Here is a 15,786-nt window from a genome sequence, read left to right on the forward strand (position 1 = left end):
TTGAACCCGCTACCTCTGGCATATGGGGCCAGTGCCCTACCCCTTTGAGCCACAGGTGCTGCCCTTTCATATTCTTTTCTTGCCTGTGGTTTCTAGTTCTCTTCACTTAACAACTTAAAATGTTTTATTTTATTTTACTTTATTTTTTTTGAGACATAGTCTCACTATGTTGCCCTCAGTATAGTGCTATGGTGTCACAGCTCACAGCAACTTCAAAGTCTACGACTTCAGCGATTCTCTTGCCTCATCCTCCCAAGTAGCTGGGACTACAGGCGCCCGCCATAACACCTGGCTATTTTTGTTGTTGTTGTTGTAGTTGTCATTGTTGTTTGGCAGGCCTGGGCTGGATTTGAACCCACCAGCTCTGGTGTATGTGGCTGGCGCCCTAGTTGCTGAGTTACAGGGGCCGAACCAGAACAACTTAAAACATTTTAAATTCAGATTTTATTCTTATTGATACTTTGAGTACAAATTTTCAAATTTGTTGCATCTATATTTTCCTTCATGGTGTTTTTCTTCTTCTTTGGAGTGAGGGTAGGTTTTCCTTATAAACTCACTTTATTTTCCTTCGTGGTGTTTTTTTTCTTCTCTTGAGTTAGGGTAGGTTTTCTTTATAAACTCACTTTCAGTAGGATTTGTTTCCCCACAGGTTCCTTTGTGAAAACTGGATTATGGCAATAAAATTACAAATTAAAATATAGAACGGTTTGTACTTGTTTCTATAGGATCCTTTTTTTTTTTTTGAGACAGGGTCTTGGTCTGCTCTGTCACTAGGGTAGAGGGCAGTGGCATCATCATAGCTAACTGGAACCTCAAACTTCTGGGCTCAAGTGATCGTCCTGTCTCAGCCTTCTAAATAGCTGAGACTATGGCACAGGCCACCATGGCTGACTAATTTTTCTATTTTTTTTTTTTTTTTGTAGAGATGTCTTGTTCTTCTGTGTACATGTATGTGTGCATACACACACATATATGTATATATAAAATTTAAAATTTCCTGACATATTGGCAAACTGTTTTTACCTTTAAGCTCTAAATACATGTATTTTCTAAAAAAAAAAAAAAAAGACAGTCTTTCATAATCATAGTATAAATATGAAAATGAGGAAATTAACATCAACACTATTACCCTATAGATATTTAAATTATATTTAAGGTTTTTTGCCTTTTTTTTGTTTGTTTTTTTGAGACAGGATCTCACCTTGTCACCCAGGCCAAAGTGCAGTGGTGTGATCATAGCTCACTGAAACCTTAAACTCCTAAACTCAAGCAATCTTCCCGCCACGGCCTGCCAAAGTACTGGGATTACAGGTATGAGCCATTGTGCCTGGCTGGTTTTGTCTAATTTACCGGTGCTTTCAAAGAATTTTTTTTATTTTTGAGACACAGCCTCAAGCTGTCACCCTGGGCTGGAGTGCTGTGGCATCACAGCTCACAGCAACCTCCAACTCCTGGACTCAAGCAATTCTCCTGCCTCCGCCTCCCAAGTAGCTGGGACTATAGGCACCCACCACAATGCCTGGCTATTTTTTGGTGGCAGCTGTCATTGTTTGGCAGGCCAGGCTAGATTCAAACCCGTCAGCTCAGGTGTATGTGGCTGGCGCCTTAGCTGCTTAAGCCACAGGTGCCAAGCCAAAGAATTGTTTTTTAATTTATCCTTTCTTTCCCTACTTTGTTGAGTTTAACTTTTATCTTTATTGGTCCACTTTCTATTTTCTTATGGTTTAAATATGTTTCTTTCCTAAGTTTCTAAAGCACCGAACACCTCCAAGTTTTTCTTTTTGAACAATAAAGATGGTACATTTTCATTTTCAAGTCTAGCCTCACGTATTCTAGGATCCTTAATAAGGTATTTGGGTCTCACCTTGTTCCATTTGCTCAGAGCTCTAGTCTTGGTGGGTCTTACGGCTTGGCCATGTGAACATGACAAATAAAAAGTATGCTTAGCAAACAAATGATACTGTTCTGTCCCAGAGCCCACTGTGCAACTCTGTGCTTGCTGCAGGTCCTACCCACCCATCTGAATATTCCTGGACTATCTATTATGTGCTAGCATTGTGCCAGATTCCATGAATAGCATATTGAGCTGAACAGCTGGGTATTTCCCCTCTTGGAGCTTATAGTCTAAGACACAAAACAGTAGGGCGAGTGAGCTAAGCACCGCCTAGAATACTATGAAAGTATAAGATAATGGATCCAACACCGTATTGGAGGTCTAGCAAAGAATGAAGTGATGCTTTATTAAGTTCCTCAGAATCTGAGGGTCTACCCTGTCCTTTACCCTACTCTCAGGGAAGGTGTCTATTGGGTTTTCTTATACAGGTTTCTGGTTTTAAATTATATGCCTGTTGTTCCTGGCCACAGCTGAACCAAAGGACTGAAAGTCAGGCATAAGACTTTATGCAGCAGAAATACTGTGCAGAGGATGGTCACTCACTGACTGACTATAGAGTTTCTACGAAAAGTCCAGACACCAATAAGAGAGAAAGGAGAAGAAACAGAGATAATAGGAAAAATAATAGCAAAAATAATAGTAAAGTCAGGCCAGGTGTGGTGGATTACACCTGTAATCCTAGCACTTTGGGAGGCCAAGACACATAGATTACTTGTGAGGCCAGGAGTTTGAGATGAGCTTGAGCAAGAGCAAGATCCCATCTCTACAAAAAATAGAAAAATTAGCCAGGCATGGTGTCAAGACATCTGTAGTCTCAGCTACTCAGGTGGCTGAGTCATGATGATCGCTCAAGCCCTGAGTTTGACACATGATGACGGTATTGCACTCATGCCTGGGAGACAGGGCAAGACAATGTCTCAAAAAAAAAAAGTGAAGCTGTAAGAATTGAAACCCTATAGTATTGAACTATTAAACTAGAACTGTAGGCATCAATAGGAACTCAATAGGAACTATTAATATACAGAAGAACAGATACGATAATATATTTAGATGACTATATATTCCTATATGTATACACACACACACACACACATATTCTTCTTTTCTTTTTTTTGAGATAGAGCCTCAAGCTGTCACCCTGGGTAGAGTGCCATGGCATCACAGCTCACAGCAACCTCCAACTCCTGGGCTCAAGTGATTCTCCTGTCTCCACCTCCCAAGTAACTGGGACTATAGGTGCCCGCCACAATGCCCGGCTATTTTTTTTTTTTTTTTGGTTGCAGCCATCATTGTTGTTTGGCGGGCCCAGGCTGGATTTGAACCCGCCAGCTCAGGTGTATGTGGCTGGCGCCTTAGCTGCTTGAGCCACGGGTGCCAGGCCTATATTCTTTTTTCTTAGCTCTGTCTGCTGAAAAGGCCTAGAAGGAATGATACTCCAGTAGCAATGAGTACATCAAGTGCCCAAACCTTGGTTTCTATGTACCAGGAAATCATTTGACTTCTAGGTTCCTTTTTTCTGGAATGAGCAACAGAAAGCTTCTTGGAGAAATGACTCATGTCAGGACTGGGACAAGGAAAATGTGAGTAAGCCTGGAACATCTTGTGGTTCTAGAAAGGAAGTGCTTAAAAAAGTGATGAGGGGGCTTGGTGCCCATAGCTCAGTACTTAGGGTGCCCCGTAGCTCAGTAGTTAGGGCACTGGCCACATACACTGGGCTGGCAGGTTTGAACCTGGCCTTGGCATGCTGAACAGTGACAACTGCAACAAAAAAATAGGCGGGAGTTGTGGCAGGTACCTGTAGTCCCAGCTACTTGGGAGGCTGGGGCAAGAGAATCACTTAAGCCCAAGAGTCTGAGGTTGCTGTGAGTTGTGAAGCCACGTACTTGCCACGTACTCTATCGAGGTGACATAGTGAGACTCTCTCTAACAAAAAAAAAAAAAAAAAGGAAAAAAGAAATGATGAGGGCAATACTGAAACAAAACAGGAGCAAACCTGAAAGCCAAATGTGGGCCAATTTGAGCCACAAAATAAACTATGTTAGTATTAGATAACAACCCGTAGAATAAAACAAACATCCATTAGTTTACAATTATTAAATGAGGGAAAATGGACTTTTCCTTACAGGAGAATAACAATGAATACAGATAGAATAAGGAAACAAAGTCTTATTAGGTGAATACATTACTATTCTTATAAGCAAGATCCCCTGATGAAGCTAAAATCAGTAGGCAAAATTCTAAGGATAAATAAGACATTTACAGAGATTCAAAGTATTTTTCCAGATAATTATTAACTTCAAAAGTTAAATTTACAATTTTACAGTGGAAACCTGGCATACACCATCATAGCCATTTGATCAAAGATAATCCCACACTCTGCTAGGAGGCACTAAGAAGGGAATGATTATCACCTCTGTGGTCATCCTGCCAAAAATGCAGACCCTCAACCTATCATGTAAAAACATTAGACAAAACCAAAATAACTGGCCTAGACTTTTCAAAAGTGTCAAAATTCAAACAAAGATGGAGAAATTGCCATAGGGTGACATAAAATGAAATACAATGTAGGATCCTGGACTGGATCTTGGACCATAAAAAGGGGAAAACTGGCTGAACTCTAATGTCTGTAGCTCAGTTACTAGTTATTATATCAATGTTAATTTCCTGATTTTGGTAACCACAGTATGGTTTTATAAGATGTCAATATTAGTTACTGGGTGAAGGCTATACAGCAACTCTATTTTTGCAACTTTTTGTAACTCTAAAATTATTTCGAAACAAAAAGTAAAAGACAACAAAAAGAACAGCAATCACTGAGGTAGGGAACAGCAGACATGGCTCCTGAGAGGCTAGACAGTGACTGCTGGAGCATCTGCTGAAGCCCTCATCTTGGATTCTGATTACCTTATACCCATCAAATTGTCTGACATTCTTCCATCACCCAAAGGACTCTGATTCCCGCTCCCATCCTTTGCTTCCTAAAAGAGACTAGCTAATACCCAGGAGGGTTCCGTAAAGGCCTTACAAGAGGCAAGGTGAATGGAGTGGTTATTGGTGGTGGCTACTGCAGGTGGTGCCCAAGGCTGTACCAGGCCTTGCTCTGTCCTGCTAAGCTTGGGCTAAGACACAACTATCCTGTTGAATGCCCTTAGGGGATGGTGTCCAGTCCCCGCAGACCAACATGCAGACTATATAAAGTGCATGTTTATTCCAGGCTTATTTAATTAGTATAGCAGTATGGACAAGGCTGAGGCAGAGTACATGGCCACGGGGGCAGGCCCAATCTTATGATCTCTCCCCTACAGCTTCCCAGTGTCTACAGTATTAGTCTCCTGGAGGCCCCCAAAGAGCTAAACTTGCCTGGTCATCTGGGACTGCTCTTCAGAGCATGATGGGGTAATGAATGAGTCAGGCCCCTTTCTAGATGTGCCCTGTTCTGGCCTAGTCCCCAAGTCTATAGAGAAAAATGGTCTGGCCTGACTGCAGGACAAGGGGTTGGGGTGGGGTGATGTGGAGAACAGTGGGTATAGTATGACAGTGGAAAGGGGAAAGGATCTATTGGGTTCCTTCCTCTTAGAATTTTAGGGCATAGAACAAAGTGGCTATAGACTAAATTGCAGAAGCATCTATGCCTGGGGTTGTGCACTTTCCCACCACTCCCAGTGGATACATTCTGAGGACTGAGTTGCATGAGGGTCAGCAGAGGGTGGCAGGTCACAGCCTGGTCCCTGTCTTCTTCTAGCTTGATCTTTTCTTAGCTGCCATACTTCTGAGCTTCCTGGGAACATGATAAAGCTCCAATGACTAGTGGTACAGGGATCAGGCTGAAGGACAGAGATGAGGCTCCTCCCTCCTCCTTGTCTAAAAGTGGGTGAAAAGGCTCCTCTCACAGGGACTTGTTAGCAGATTATAGGCCCACAGCAAAGGAGACAGACAAGGGCAAAATTCCTGCTTCAGACTTTGGGGTGGAGGAGGGGTCCTCCAGGGGTTGGGAGGAGGTAAGCAGGCCTTAGGCTGGGTAGAGAAGAGGGAGAGGCGTAAGGGGAAGATATGTCAGTTGCCATGCCACAGCTGAGGGGCCTTTATTGGATGTTAAGGGCACATGTAGGCAGGGAGGTAGATGCTAGATGGTGTAGCACACCTTCTCAGGGTGCAGCGGTGCCCTGATGTCCAGTTTGTGGGTCTTGCTGTCCTTATCAATGATCTCCAGCCGCAGTTTGGGTAGACGCTTCTCAGCCTGGGGTGAAGGCAGTTCCGGGCTCTTGAGTAGCTGCTTGTCTGAGTCCTCCACGGTAATGCGCAGGGTGCAGCCCCCTGGCAGTAGGTCCTGCTCGTAGGCAGCTGCCAGCTGGTTCACCACACGGCGCTCTACCTGCAGGTGGTGGTAGGTGAAGTGTCATCACTGCCTCGGCCTGGGCCCAGCCTCTATCATTCCCTGCTAGGGCAAGTCAGGGATCTTCTCAGAGCCTGTTATCTCATTTGCAAAGTTGGGCTAACAACACTTAGCTTGTAGCATTCATTGTACTAAAGGCTCAATGATGTCAGTTTCTGAGGCTCCCAGCCATTTCCCACTCTAGGAGGGTTCACTTTGCCACCCTTCAGACAGGATTTTTTTTTTTTTTTATTTTGAGACAGAGCCTCACTTTGTCACCTTTGGTAGAGGGCTGTGGCATAATAGCTCACAGCAACCTTAATTAAACTCTTGCCTCAGCCTCCCAAGTAACTGGGACTATAGGAGCCTGCCACAACACCCGGCTGTTTTTTAGAGATGGGGACTCGCTGTAGCTCAGGTTAGTCTCAAACTTATGAGCTCAGGTGATCTGTCTGCCTCGGCTTTCCAGAGTGCTGGGATTACAGGCCTGAGCCACAGTGCTCAGAACCTAGATCGGAGGGTAGGTGGGGGATTACTTGATCATCTTATGTTTTGGGTTCTGAAGGGTGTGAACTCTGGGTTTGAACAATCCCAGCAGCCTGACTATAGAGAGACAGGCTGGAAGCCCAGGGATTGGGTCTGGGACACACTGTGAGGCGGATGTGGAGGTACCTTAATTCTCTCATGCTCCTGTGCTCACCTCATGCTTGATGGAGCGGGCACCATAGTGCACATTGTAGCCATCGACCAACACGTCTGCCACCTCACGGTCCCAGAGCAGTGTGATGTTGTGCCTTTGCTTGGCCTGGGACAAGTCAGATAGAAATGCCTGTGTATGGGCCCAGGGCTTTCCATCTCTTACCACTCTCGCCTGAGGCCAGGGCCTGTGAGCGACTGAGGACCCCCAAGGCCACCGGCCCCACTATGTTCCACCTTTTGGGAGATGGGGGTACTCCCAGTCCAGTGCTCCAGAATTCCAGTGCTTATGACCCATCCCCATTCATAAGCAATCTTGTCTTACTCTCTTGGCCCAGAAGTTTAGTTCCTTGTTGACTAGTTGAATGAGCTCCGAATGGCAGAAGGGGAGGAAGTAGACGATCTCATTGATCCGCCCCAGAAACTCATCCCTCCGGAAGTGAGCCTGCAGGGTCAGGTTGGGGATGAGGTGAGCTCAGTGACCCAAAAGGGGAAAGGGAAATTACTGGACCCCAATGGAGAAGGGAAGGAGCTTCTACATTTTCAGAATGGCTAAAGTCACCTTCCCCCAACTTTAGGGTCTAGCAGGAAGTGCCAAGAAAGACCTCTTACTTTCAGGATTGGGCGGATCACATTCTCCTTGAAGTTCTTTGAGATGGTGATTTTGTCACTAATCTGGACATCCCCTGTGGAGGAAGAATCATAAACTGCTTAATTCCCACACTTAGCTTTGGGTGGGGGCTGTGCCTGCTGCTTAGTGCTACCTATGAGAAGAGCCCTGTTCCTGCCCCTGCCTGTGTGGGCCTGGACAAGGTCTAAGACTTTTTGAGCCTTAGCCTGGTGTCCTTGTTTGACGAGGTACTACTTTCTGAGGCCCTCATGTGCCACAAAACCTTGAGTTCTTAGGATGGGAGTTATGTGATGGAGGGAGAGGGAAGAGATGAGTCAGGGCCAAGACTTTGGTTCCTGGCTCCATGCCCATAGCTCAGTGAGTAGGGCGCTGGCCACATATACTGAAGCTGGTGTCTTTGAGCCTGGGCCGAGCCTGCTGAACAACAATGACAAATGCAACAAAAAAATAGCCGGGTGTTGTGGCAGGTACCTGTAGTCCTAGCTATTCGGGAGGCTGAGGCAAGAGAATCTCTTAAGCCCAAGAGTTTGAGGTTGCTGTGAGCTACAATGCTATGGTACTCTACCAAGGGTGACATAGTGAGATTCTGTCTCAAAAAAAAAAAAAAAAAAAGACTTTGGTTCTGACCTGGAGGGCTGAAGGTTCAACCCTGAATAGAAAGGTGACAGACATTGCCTTCTACCTGATGTGCTCCTGGTCTCTAGGGCCTACCCATGCAGGGTCTCTAGCAGTCTCTAGGGCCTACCCTTGCAGGAAACTGCCTCGGATGGATGGAAAATGCTGTCTGTTGCCATATTTTTTTTTTTTTTTTTTGAGACAGAGTCTTACTTGGTCACCCTGGTAGAGCTTCAAACTCTTGGGTTCAACCTCCCAAGTAGCTGGGACTATAGGCACTTGCCACAATGCCTGTCTTAACTTTTCTATTTTTAGTAGAGATGGGGTCTCGCTCCTGCTCAGGCTGGTCTTGAATGGGAACGCTCAGGTGATCTACCCACCTCAGCCTCCCAGAGGGTTAGGATTACAGGCATGAGCCACTGCACATGGCCTGCCATATGGTTTTTGATCTGCTGTGCCCTCATTGCACCAAAGCATTTCTATTTGTTGAGTGCATTTCTTTAGTCCCCTAAGATCCTGGCTCCTCCAATCTGGTGTAGCTCTGTCTAACCATGTCTGGAGCCCTGCTACCACCCAACAGACTTGGAGCTTTGTTGAGGAAGTAGGGATAATGTCTCTTTTTGTCTGTCCCCCTCTATTACCTGGTATGGTGTCTGGTGTCTGCTCAGTGTCAGCTAGAGATAAAGCTGCCTACTACTAGGACCTTCACTGGGGCCGAGAATCCCAAATCCCGTCCTTGCCCCCAGAAGACGAGCCAGTGGCCTGTTTACTGGCCCAGACAGCTCAGGTCAGCCACCATACCAAGGTTTTCAGCAATACGGTTACGGCTCATCTCCAAAGCTTCCTGCCTCAGCTGTAGTGCGTGCTGTGCAATCTCTTCACTGGCCACGTTGGAGGTCATGATGAAGATGGCATCCTTGCAGTCAATTGTCTTTCCTTTTCCATCTGTCAGCCGACCCTGGGAAAGAAAAGGACTATACAGTCAGGGAGCCATGAGCCTGGGCAGATTTAGCAATCTCGGTCTCACTTTGGCCAAGAGTCTCAGCTCTCCAGAATGCTGTGCTCCTCCTCCAAGCCCCAGCAGTGGCGCCCTCCTCTGGGTTCTCTGAGCACTGGACTGCAGAACTCCCTGCCCCAGCTGTACCTGCTTTCCGCATCTCTCAAGGCACCCAACTACCTCTGGCATCCAGAAGTCAATCAGATCACCTGCCCAATGCACTTTCCTAGAGGCCCATACCAGGCTCTGTATTGGGGGACAGTGGAAACTCACTGTGCCTCCAGCATATTCCTAGTCCAGAGAAGCAGCGAGACCCAGGAAACAAATGATGACAAGTGAGTATGTCAAGTATGATGATAAAAGAAAGCACAGTTGCTGCAGGAGTTCAGAGGAGAGTATTTATGGGGCTTTTGTGTGGTCATGCTGGCAAAATATCTTTGGTAAACTGTGCTGTGCAAATGTTTAGAGCTATTATTACCATAGCAGATACAATACACTGAAACAGGCATAATCTCCCTATCTCTGGAGCTGCCATCTGGCCTGAGAGAGGGACAGAAAATAAGCTTCCCTTGTCCACCTTGGGAAGTTTACTTGGAATTTAACTTTCTCTAGAACTGACAGAGCACGAGATATCTATACTGGAGACTTATGTGCCAAAGAAAGAGAAAAGTAGTAAACAGAGGAAGAGAAGAGAGAAGAGAAGAAGAACTATAAAAGCATAGCATTCTGGGGCCACTCAGGTCAGAGCTCCACCCGCGCAGCAAACCTCAAGAGGACCACTGCTTGGCTTGGCACCTGTAGCACAGTGGTTACGGTGTCAGCCACATACACTGAGGCTGGCGGGTTCAAACCCAGCCTGGGCCAGCTAAACAATGACAGCTACAACAAAAAATAGCTGGGCATTATGGCGGGCACCTGTAGTCCCAGCTACTTGGGAGGCTGAGGCAAGAGAATCGCTTAAACCCAGGAGTTTGAGGTTGCTGTGAGCTGTGACGCCACAACACTCTACCTAGGGCAACAGCTTGAGACTGTCTCTCAGGGGGAAAAAAAAAGAGTACCACTGCTGAATAGCACTTTACATCATTTGTAACAATAGCAATGATCAGGGACTCACAGAGAGAAAGTGATTGCGGCAGTGGTGACCACTGATAGGATACTTCTTTCTTAACACATGTTGTGCTTAGTGCTTTCTGTGCAGTATTTTACTAGAACTAGAAAGTAGCTCCTCAGGGGGAAAGACTAGGTCTTGCCCATCACTGTATCCTAGACCGATGTCTGGCCCAGAGTAGGTGTTTCCCAGTTGTTTGGTGAAAGCCTCAGTTCTCACCACCACTCTCAGAGGTAGGTGCAGTTATGGCCCCTGCAAAGAAACTGAGGCTCAGTAACTTGTTCAAGATTTCACATCTAGAATATAGACTTGAGCTGTCTAACTGTAGAACCCATGCTCTTCCCTCTGCACTGGGCTACAGAGGTCATACCAACGGTGCTGGATAAATAAGGCCTCATTTTCTTCTCTCAATAAAAGTTTCTCAGAATTCTGCCAAATTCAGTTTGCATCCTTTGATCCTTACTGGAGAGAAACATCTGGGACAGGTGCTAGGGAGGGGCAGACTTGCCTGGGATTTCCTCTGGGAAGCAGACAAAAGCATAGTTCCTGCCAACCTGGGAAACATAGTTGTAGGGACAGATCACTGACCTCTGCCTATTGGTTCTAGGGACAGATCACTGACCTTGCCCCAGTCTCAGGGTCAGCCCTTGCTTTTAAAGTCAGTATAATGGCAAACCCACTCCTGTCCCTTAGGGACAAAGCAGAAAGGAATGTGCATCAACTAAACACCTACTGCATTCAGTGCCTTTTCCAGCTTTGCTTTACACTGGCCTTTGGCACAGGCCTCTGAGCAAGAATTAGTTCCACAGTGGTCTTCTCTTCACAAGGAGCCTGGTGATCCAGGTCCTGGAGCTGGTCACTTCCCTGTTCCTCCCTTGGGGTGGGAAAAGGAGAAGCAAGGGTGCAAGTAGATGTTCCTGAGCTTTTGCCACCAACTTTTCACTCTTACCCTTTGCTTATGGGTTTTAATACAACAGAATCCACTGAGAGCAATTCTAGTTTTGGAGACCATGTGTGACACATCCAAGCATGTGCATATTATACTGTGTATGTTCCACACTCACTTTGCAGAGCTCATCCCCAAGGACTGAGTTCACACACCGCTGTACTGGCCAGAGCAATAACCTAGCAGCAATTTCATTCTAAGAGATCAAAGCTCTGCTCATAACTGGGCCCGAGGATGGGTCCCAGGTGGGCGAGGGGAGCAGGTGCAGTGCACGGCTGACCCAAAGGGTGACTTTCAGCACTCGTATCTCCTTCTTCTCAGTTTCCTTGGCAATAAAGAGGTGTCCCAAAGAGGGAGCTATCCCTGTCCTACCGCCTACCAACAACCAGAGCAAGTACATCCTGGGCGGGGCTTGAATGCTCACCCCAGGGTAACAAGGGTACTCTCCCACTGTCTCAAGTATAAACTGTTGAAGGAAGGAGGAATGGGTGGGCTTCCTGGGGATCAGTATCTGCCTGGGACTTTTGCTCTGGGCTGTAGGATCTGCAGTCCAGGCATTAGTCCTGCTTGGTGTTAGTACCTATGAAAACTGGGCTGGGTGGAATGGGGGACTTCCCTCATATCCTTAGCCTGGATTAGGTGCCCTCACTGGTCCTGACAATTGTTATTTATCCCTAGGGCAGCTCCTACAACAGGGGACTGAGCTGCCTCCTGACTGTCTGTCTCCCGCACTCATTCATAATGCTGAGACAGGGAAGGACTGCCTCTGTTCGGTCTGTCCCCCTTAGCCCACACAGTGCCTCATGTATCAACAAATGAGCCGCATTCTGTTTGCCTCCTACCTCTCCAGTGACTCTTCCCTGATAGGTTTGCAGCCCCCTCTTCCCGCACCCTTTTCTCTCCCTGGGTGAGATCTCATCTATTCCTATTAGAGGCTTCCTCTAATCTCTCTATGCTGAATGATTCTGGAATTGCTATCTTCAGTTAGACCTTTCTTAAGCTCGTGAAACTGACGAATGTCCTCTCGGACATCTCCATCTGGGTGTCCTGTAGGTATCTTGCTTTCAGCAATGTCAAACCACAGTGCCTTGCCCTCTTCTCCCATCTGCTGTTCATCCTACAGCTGCTTGGTCATTCAGGGCAGAAATCTGACCACTGATCACCGCTGGCTTCTCCTCTCCTCACAGTCAGCCTCCTAGGGGTTCTCTTCAGCCCCCTGGCTCCCCAGAATAGCCTGGGCTCCCCAGTGGTGGCCTCCTGGGGCCCCTTTTCCTTGCTGGTCCACTCTCTACACAGCTGGCCATAGCAGTTTTGTTGGGAAAAATCTGACCATGTTTTTCTTGCTTAAAATCTTTCAAAGGCTCCTTACTCTCTGCAGGAGAAATCCACATTCTTGTGCCTGGCATTTGAACTGGGCACTATCTACCTCAATCACTTCATCCACACCATGCTGTCTTCACTTTCCCTCTGCTGGTCAAGCAGTGCCAACTATGGTTCCCTGAGAATACCAGGCTGTTTCATGCTCCACATTTGTGCACTTTAGTTTTCTATTGCTGGCCCTATTACATTCTGTTCATCTAGCACTCACTCACCCTTTGAAGGCTTGCTGAATTATTGTTGGATTAAATAAGTTAATAGGGGAATTCTCCTGACTTTGCAGGCTCGGAATGGCTAGAGTGAATATGACAAGGTCCTGTCCTTAAGGAGCATATCTGCATATATCTGGACAAGTAAACTCAGATGGCAGCTTTGGTCAATGGAACTGGAGTATCAGTAACTGTAGCAGGTGTGTGTGGGGGGTAGTGACAGCTGCAGGAGTTACTATCAATGCCTAAGGGCAGTCAGTGGAGTGAAGCAGTGAAGCAGGGGACGGGGCTCACACGTGGGGCTGTAAACACCTCCCAGGTGGAGCTGGTCATATTTCAGCCAGCAGTCACCTTTCCTCTTTCTGGGGCAAGGATGCCATCAGGGGGACCTCTCCACAGAAGCAGAGGTCAAACAGACTGCTATGCTCACCTTCCCTGAGCTGGGAGCACCCATTCTTTGAGTAGTTCACTGCAGACTGACCTCTGTCTCTCGGCCCTGGCTGCATGGCAGTCATTTAAGCTGTAGGCTCTAGAAGTAGGCTGCCTGGTTTCAAATCTTCCATTCTCCCTCCCCAGCTATGTGACCACAGGCAAATCACTTAATCTTACTTTACCTCAGTTTCCATATCTGTTAAACGAAGGCAGTAATGATAACTATCCTTGGAGAACTGCGGAGAGGATGAAATGAATCGACACGCATGTTTCCTTCCCACCTGTCTACCAGGCAGAGAGCGCCCAGAGGGCAGGCTTGTGCCTGGGCACCTGAATCCCACCACGAGGCTAGAATGGAGTGGAGACTTCAGAGTACACATGCGAGTAACTGAGTATGTGACCCTTGAAGGACTGGCCTCTTCTTCCACAGCTGGGGTTCCAGGAGGCTGGGAGAAGCTGAGGCGCTGGGAAGATACCAGCAAAATGGGGCCAGGACAAGAAGGCTGGGCCACGTGGGGAAGGCAACAGGCAGCTGGTGGACAGATTTGGATCTGGGTCTTCCTGGCTTAGAATCCAATGCACTGTTTGGTCTGGGGGAATCCATTCCTGTGCCACATGTGACATGGGATGGAAGCCACCTTCCCATTTTCCCAGGACTGGAAGGGGCTAAGCATCTGGCTGGATGCTGGCTGATGTAGCCACCTCATGGGAGATGAGAAACCTCATTATGGATTCAGCCTTTGAATCCCTGTGTTCTTTTGACAGGATAGAGCCCCTGAAAATGCAGAGGTCATCTTCTCCCAGGACCATAGCAATCACTTACCCAGCTCAGGGCAGTGAGGTACAGAGGGGCAGAATTGGGGCTCTGGGATCAACGATATCTGTGGTCTAATCTTGGCTCCTTACATAGTAGCTTTGTGGACTTAGGTATGTCATTAATAATCTCTTTGAACCATAGTTTCTTTATCTATAAAAAATGAGATAATTTCTACCTTACCTGGTGGTTAGTGATAATGTCTGTAAAGTCGTAGTACAAATCTAGTATGCAGAATGTACTGAACAGAGGTGACTTCTTCTCTCCATTTAGAGCTTATCTCTACTGGAGGCAGAGGGACTGTCCAGTTTGTGAGGAACCTAGAACTCCTCAGAAGAAAAGGGCTCCACGAGCCAGGGCATTACCATTTCATCATTAGCAGCAACAGCAAAAGTATGAACATTATCAAGAACTGGTGGGGACAATGTTTAAAAAACAGGGAGGAATTGCTGCTTGAATCAGAAGGGCTCTTGGAGCTTATCTGATCCAGTCTCCTTGTTTATTACCTGAGGTCCCCAATGTCCAGAGATGGTGATATACCAAGGCCACAAAGCCAGTCAGGAGTGAAGCTGGAACTAAAAATTCAGATGTCTTTCTCACAGAACCTCTGCCCCACTATGTCTCTCAAGAAAGCAGCCTAGGCAGCCATGACACTTCGACTCCTGGGGAGTGCTGGTCTTCCCTTGAGTGCCCCACCCGGGTCTTGGTCCAGAGAGAGGCTAAGTCCCATCTGCTAAATGACTGAATGTATACATGCAGGCGCAGCAAGTTAAGGCTTGACCAGACAGCCTCTGGGCCCGTGCTTCTGCTGATCACAGCCCTGACACTTCCAGGCATCCCCTTGCTGCATCCTGGTCCAAGTTGACTCTTACCTCATCAAACAGCTGCAGCATAATGGTGAGCACATCTGGATGGGCCTTGTCTACTTCATCAAAGAGCACCACAGCATTGGGGCACTGCTTCAACTTCTTGGTCAGCTGGCCACCCTCCTCGTGGCCGACGTACCCTGGTGGGGACCCAATAAACTTGGCCACCTGGGAGAAGGAAGGAACATTCTAGGAAGACCTTTCTGTGCTTTTAGTTTCCAGTTATAAGGGCATGTGGAGGAAGGTGGCTTTATATACTGTTAAGACTGCCTGTCTCAACAAGGGTGATCGGCTGTCTCCCTTCTGGTGTGGCAGAAATCCTGCTATGAGGGGAGGATGACAGATCTTCTTTATGTTTATTCTACAGAGAAATCTTATACACAACAGATCAGTGACCTGGCTGCACACCTGTGTAACCAAGGACAAATCCCAAGGCTGCTGGAATTATCTGATGCCCAAAGGCTCAAATGACAAGTTGTATGAAATACCAAGGCAGTCAAGTTGACAGGCCCTCCAAACCACACTTCACTGCAGATTCTCACTCACCTCATGTCTCTCCTGGAACTCAGACATGTCCAGCCTGATGAAGCCCTGTGTGGAAACAACAGGCACCAAGTCCATTTTGGGGTAGGAAGGTAGAGAGAAAGGCTAAGAAGGGGAACATCTCGACTGTCTCCAAGGCTTTCAAACCACACCAACCTATTTGAATCTATTTCATTCCTAGGACATGCCTCCTTTTCTATTCACTTACTTTCCACATGAATCCCTCATTCTCTACCTTACTAGAGCCAAATCATCTCTCTGACCTTCTAACTCTGACTCAGAATGT

At 46.9% G+C, this 15,786-nt stretch overlaps 1 protein-coding gene across 6 annotated transcripts in view; it reads right to left on the reverse strand.

The window, feature by feature from the left end:
• Positions 1-349: 349 nt before the first annotated feature.
• The window catches only part of CLPB (ClpB family mitochondrial disaggregase), a 180,899-nt gene continuing 165,462 nt past the window's right edge, over positions 350-15,786 (reverse strand). For 2 of the 6 annotated variants that reach the window (XM_053562991.1, XM_053562989.1), the window contains 7 exons: positions 15,504-15,548; positions 14,964-15,125; positions 9,010-9,166; positions 7,575-7,648; positions 7,288-7,407; positions 6,967-7,071; positions 5,952-6,266 (listed from right to left, as the gene is read on the reverse strand). In XM_053562991.1, the coding sequence (XP_053418966.1) occupies positions 6,018-6,266; positions 6,967-7,071; positions 7,288-7,407; positions 7,575-7,648; positions 9,010-9,166; positions 14,964-15,125; positions 15,504-15,548 (912 nt within the window). In that variant the 3' untranslated portion in view covers positions 5,952-6,017. Of the gene's footprint in view, positions 665-1,057; positions 5,673-5,951; positions 6,267-6,966; positions 7,072-7,287; positions 7,408-7,574; positions 7,649-9,009; positions 9,167-14,963; positions 15,126-15,503; positions 15,549-15,786 lie in introns of those variants that run through there. The other 4 variants (XM_053562987.1, XM_053562992.1, XM_053562990.1 and 1 more) reach the window with 4 other exon arrangements.

Source organism: Nycticebus coucang, chromosome 14, assembly GCF_027406575.1.
Source record: "Nycticebus coucang isolate mNycCou1 chromosome 14, mNycCou1.pri, whole genome shotgun sequence".
Lineage (NCBI taxonomy): Eukaryota > Metazoa > Chordata > Mammalia > Primates > Lorisidae > Nycticebus > Nycticebus coucang.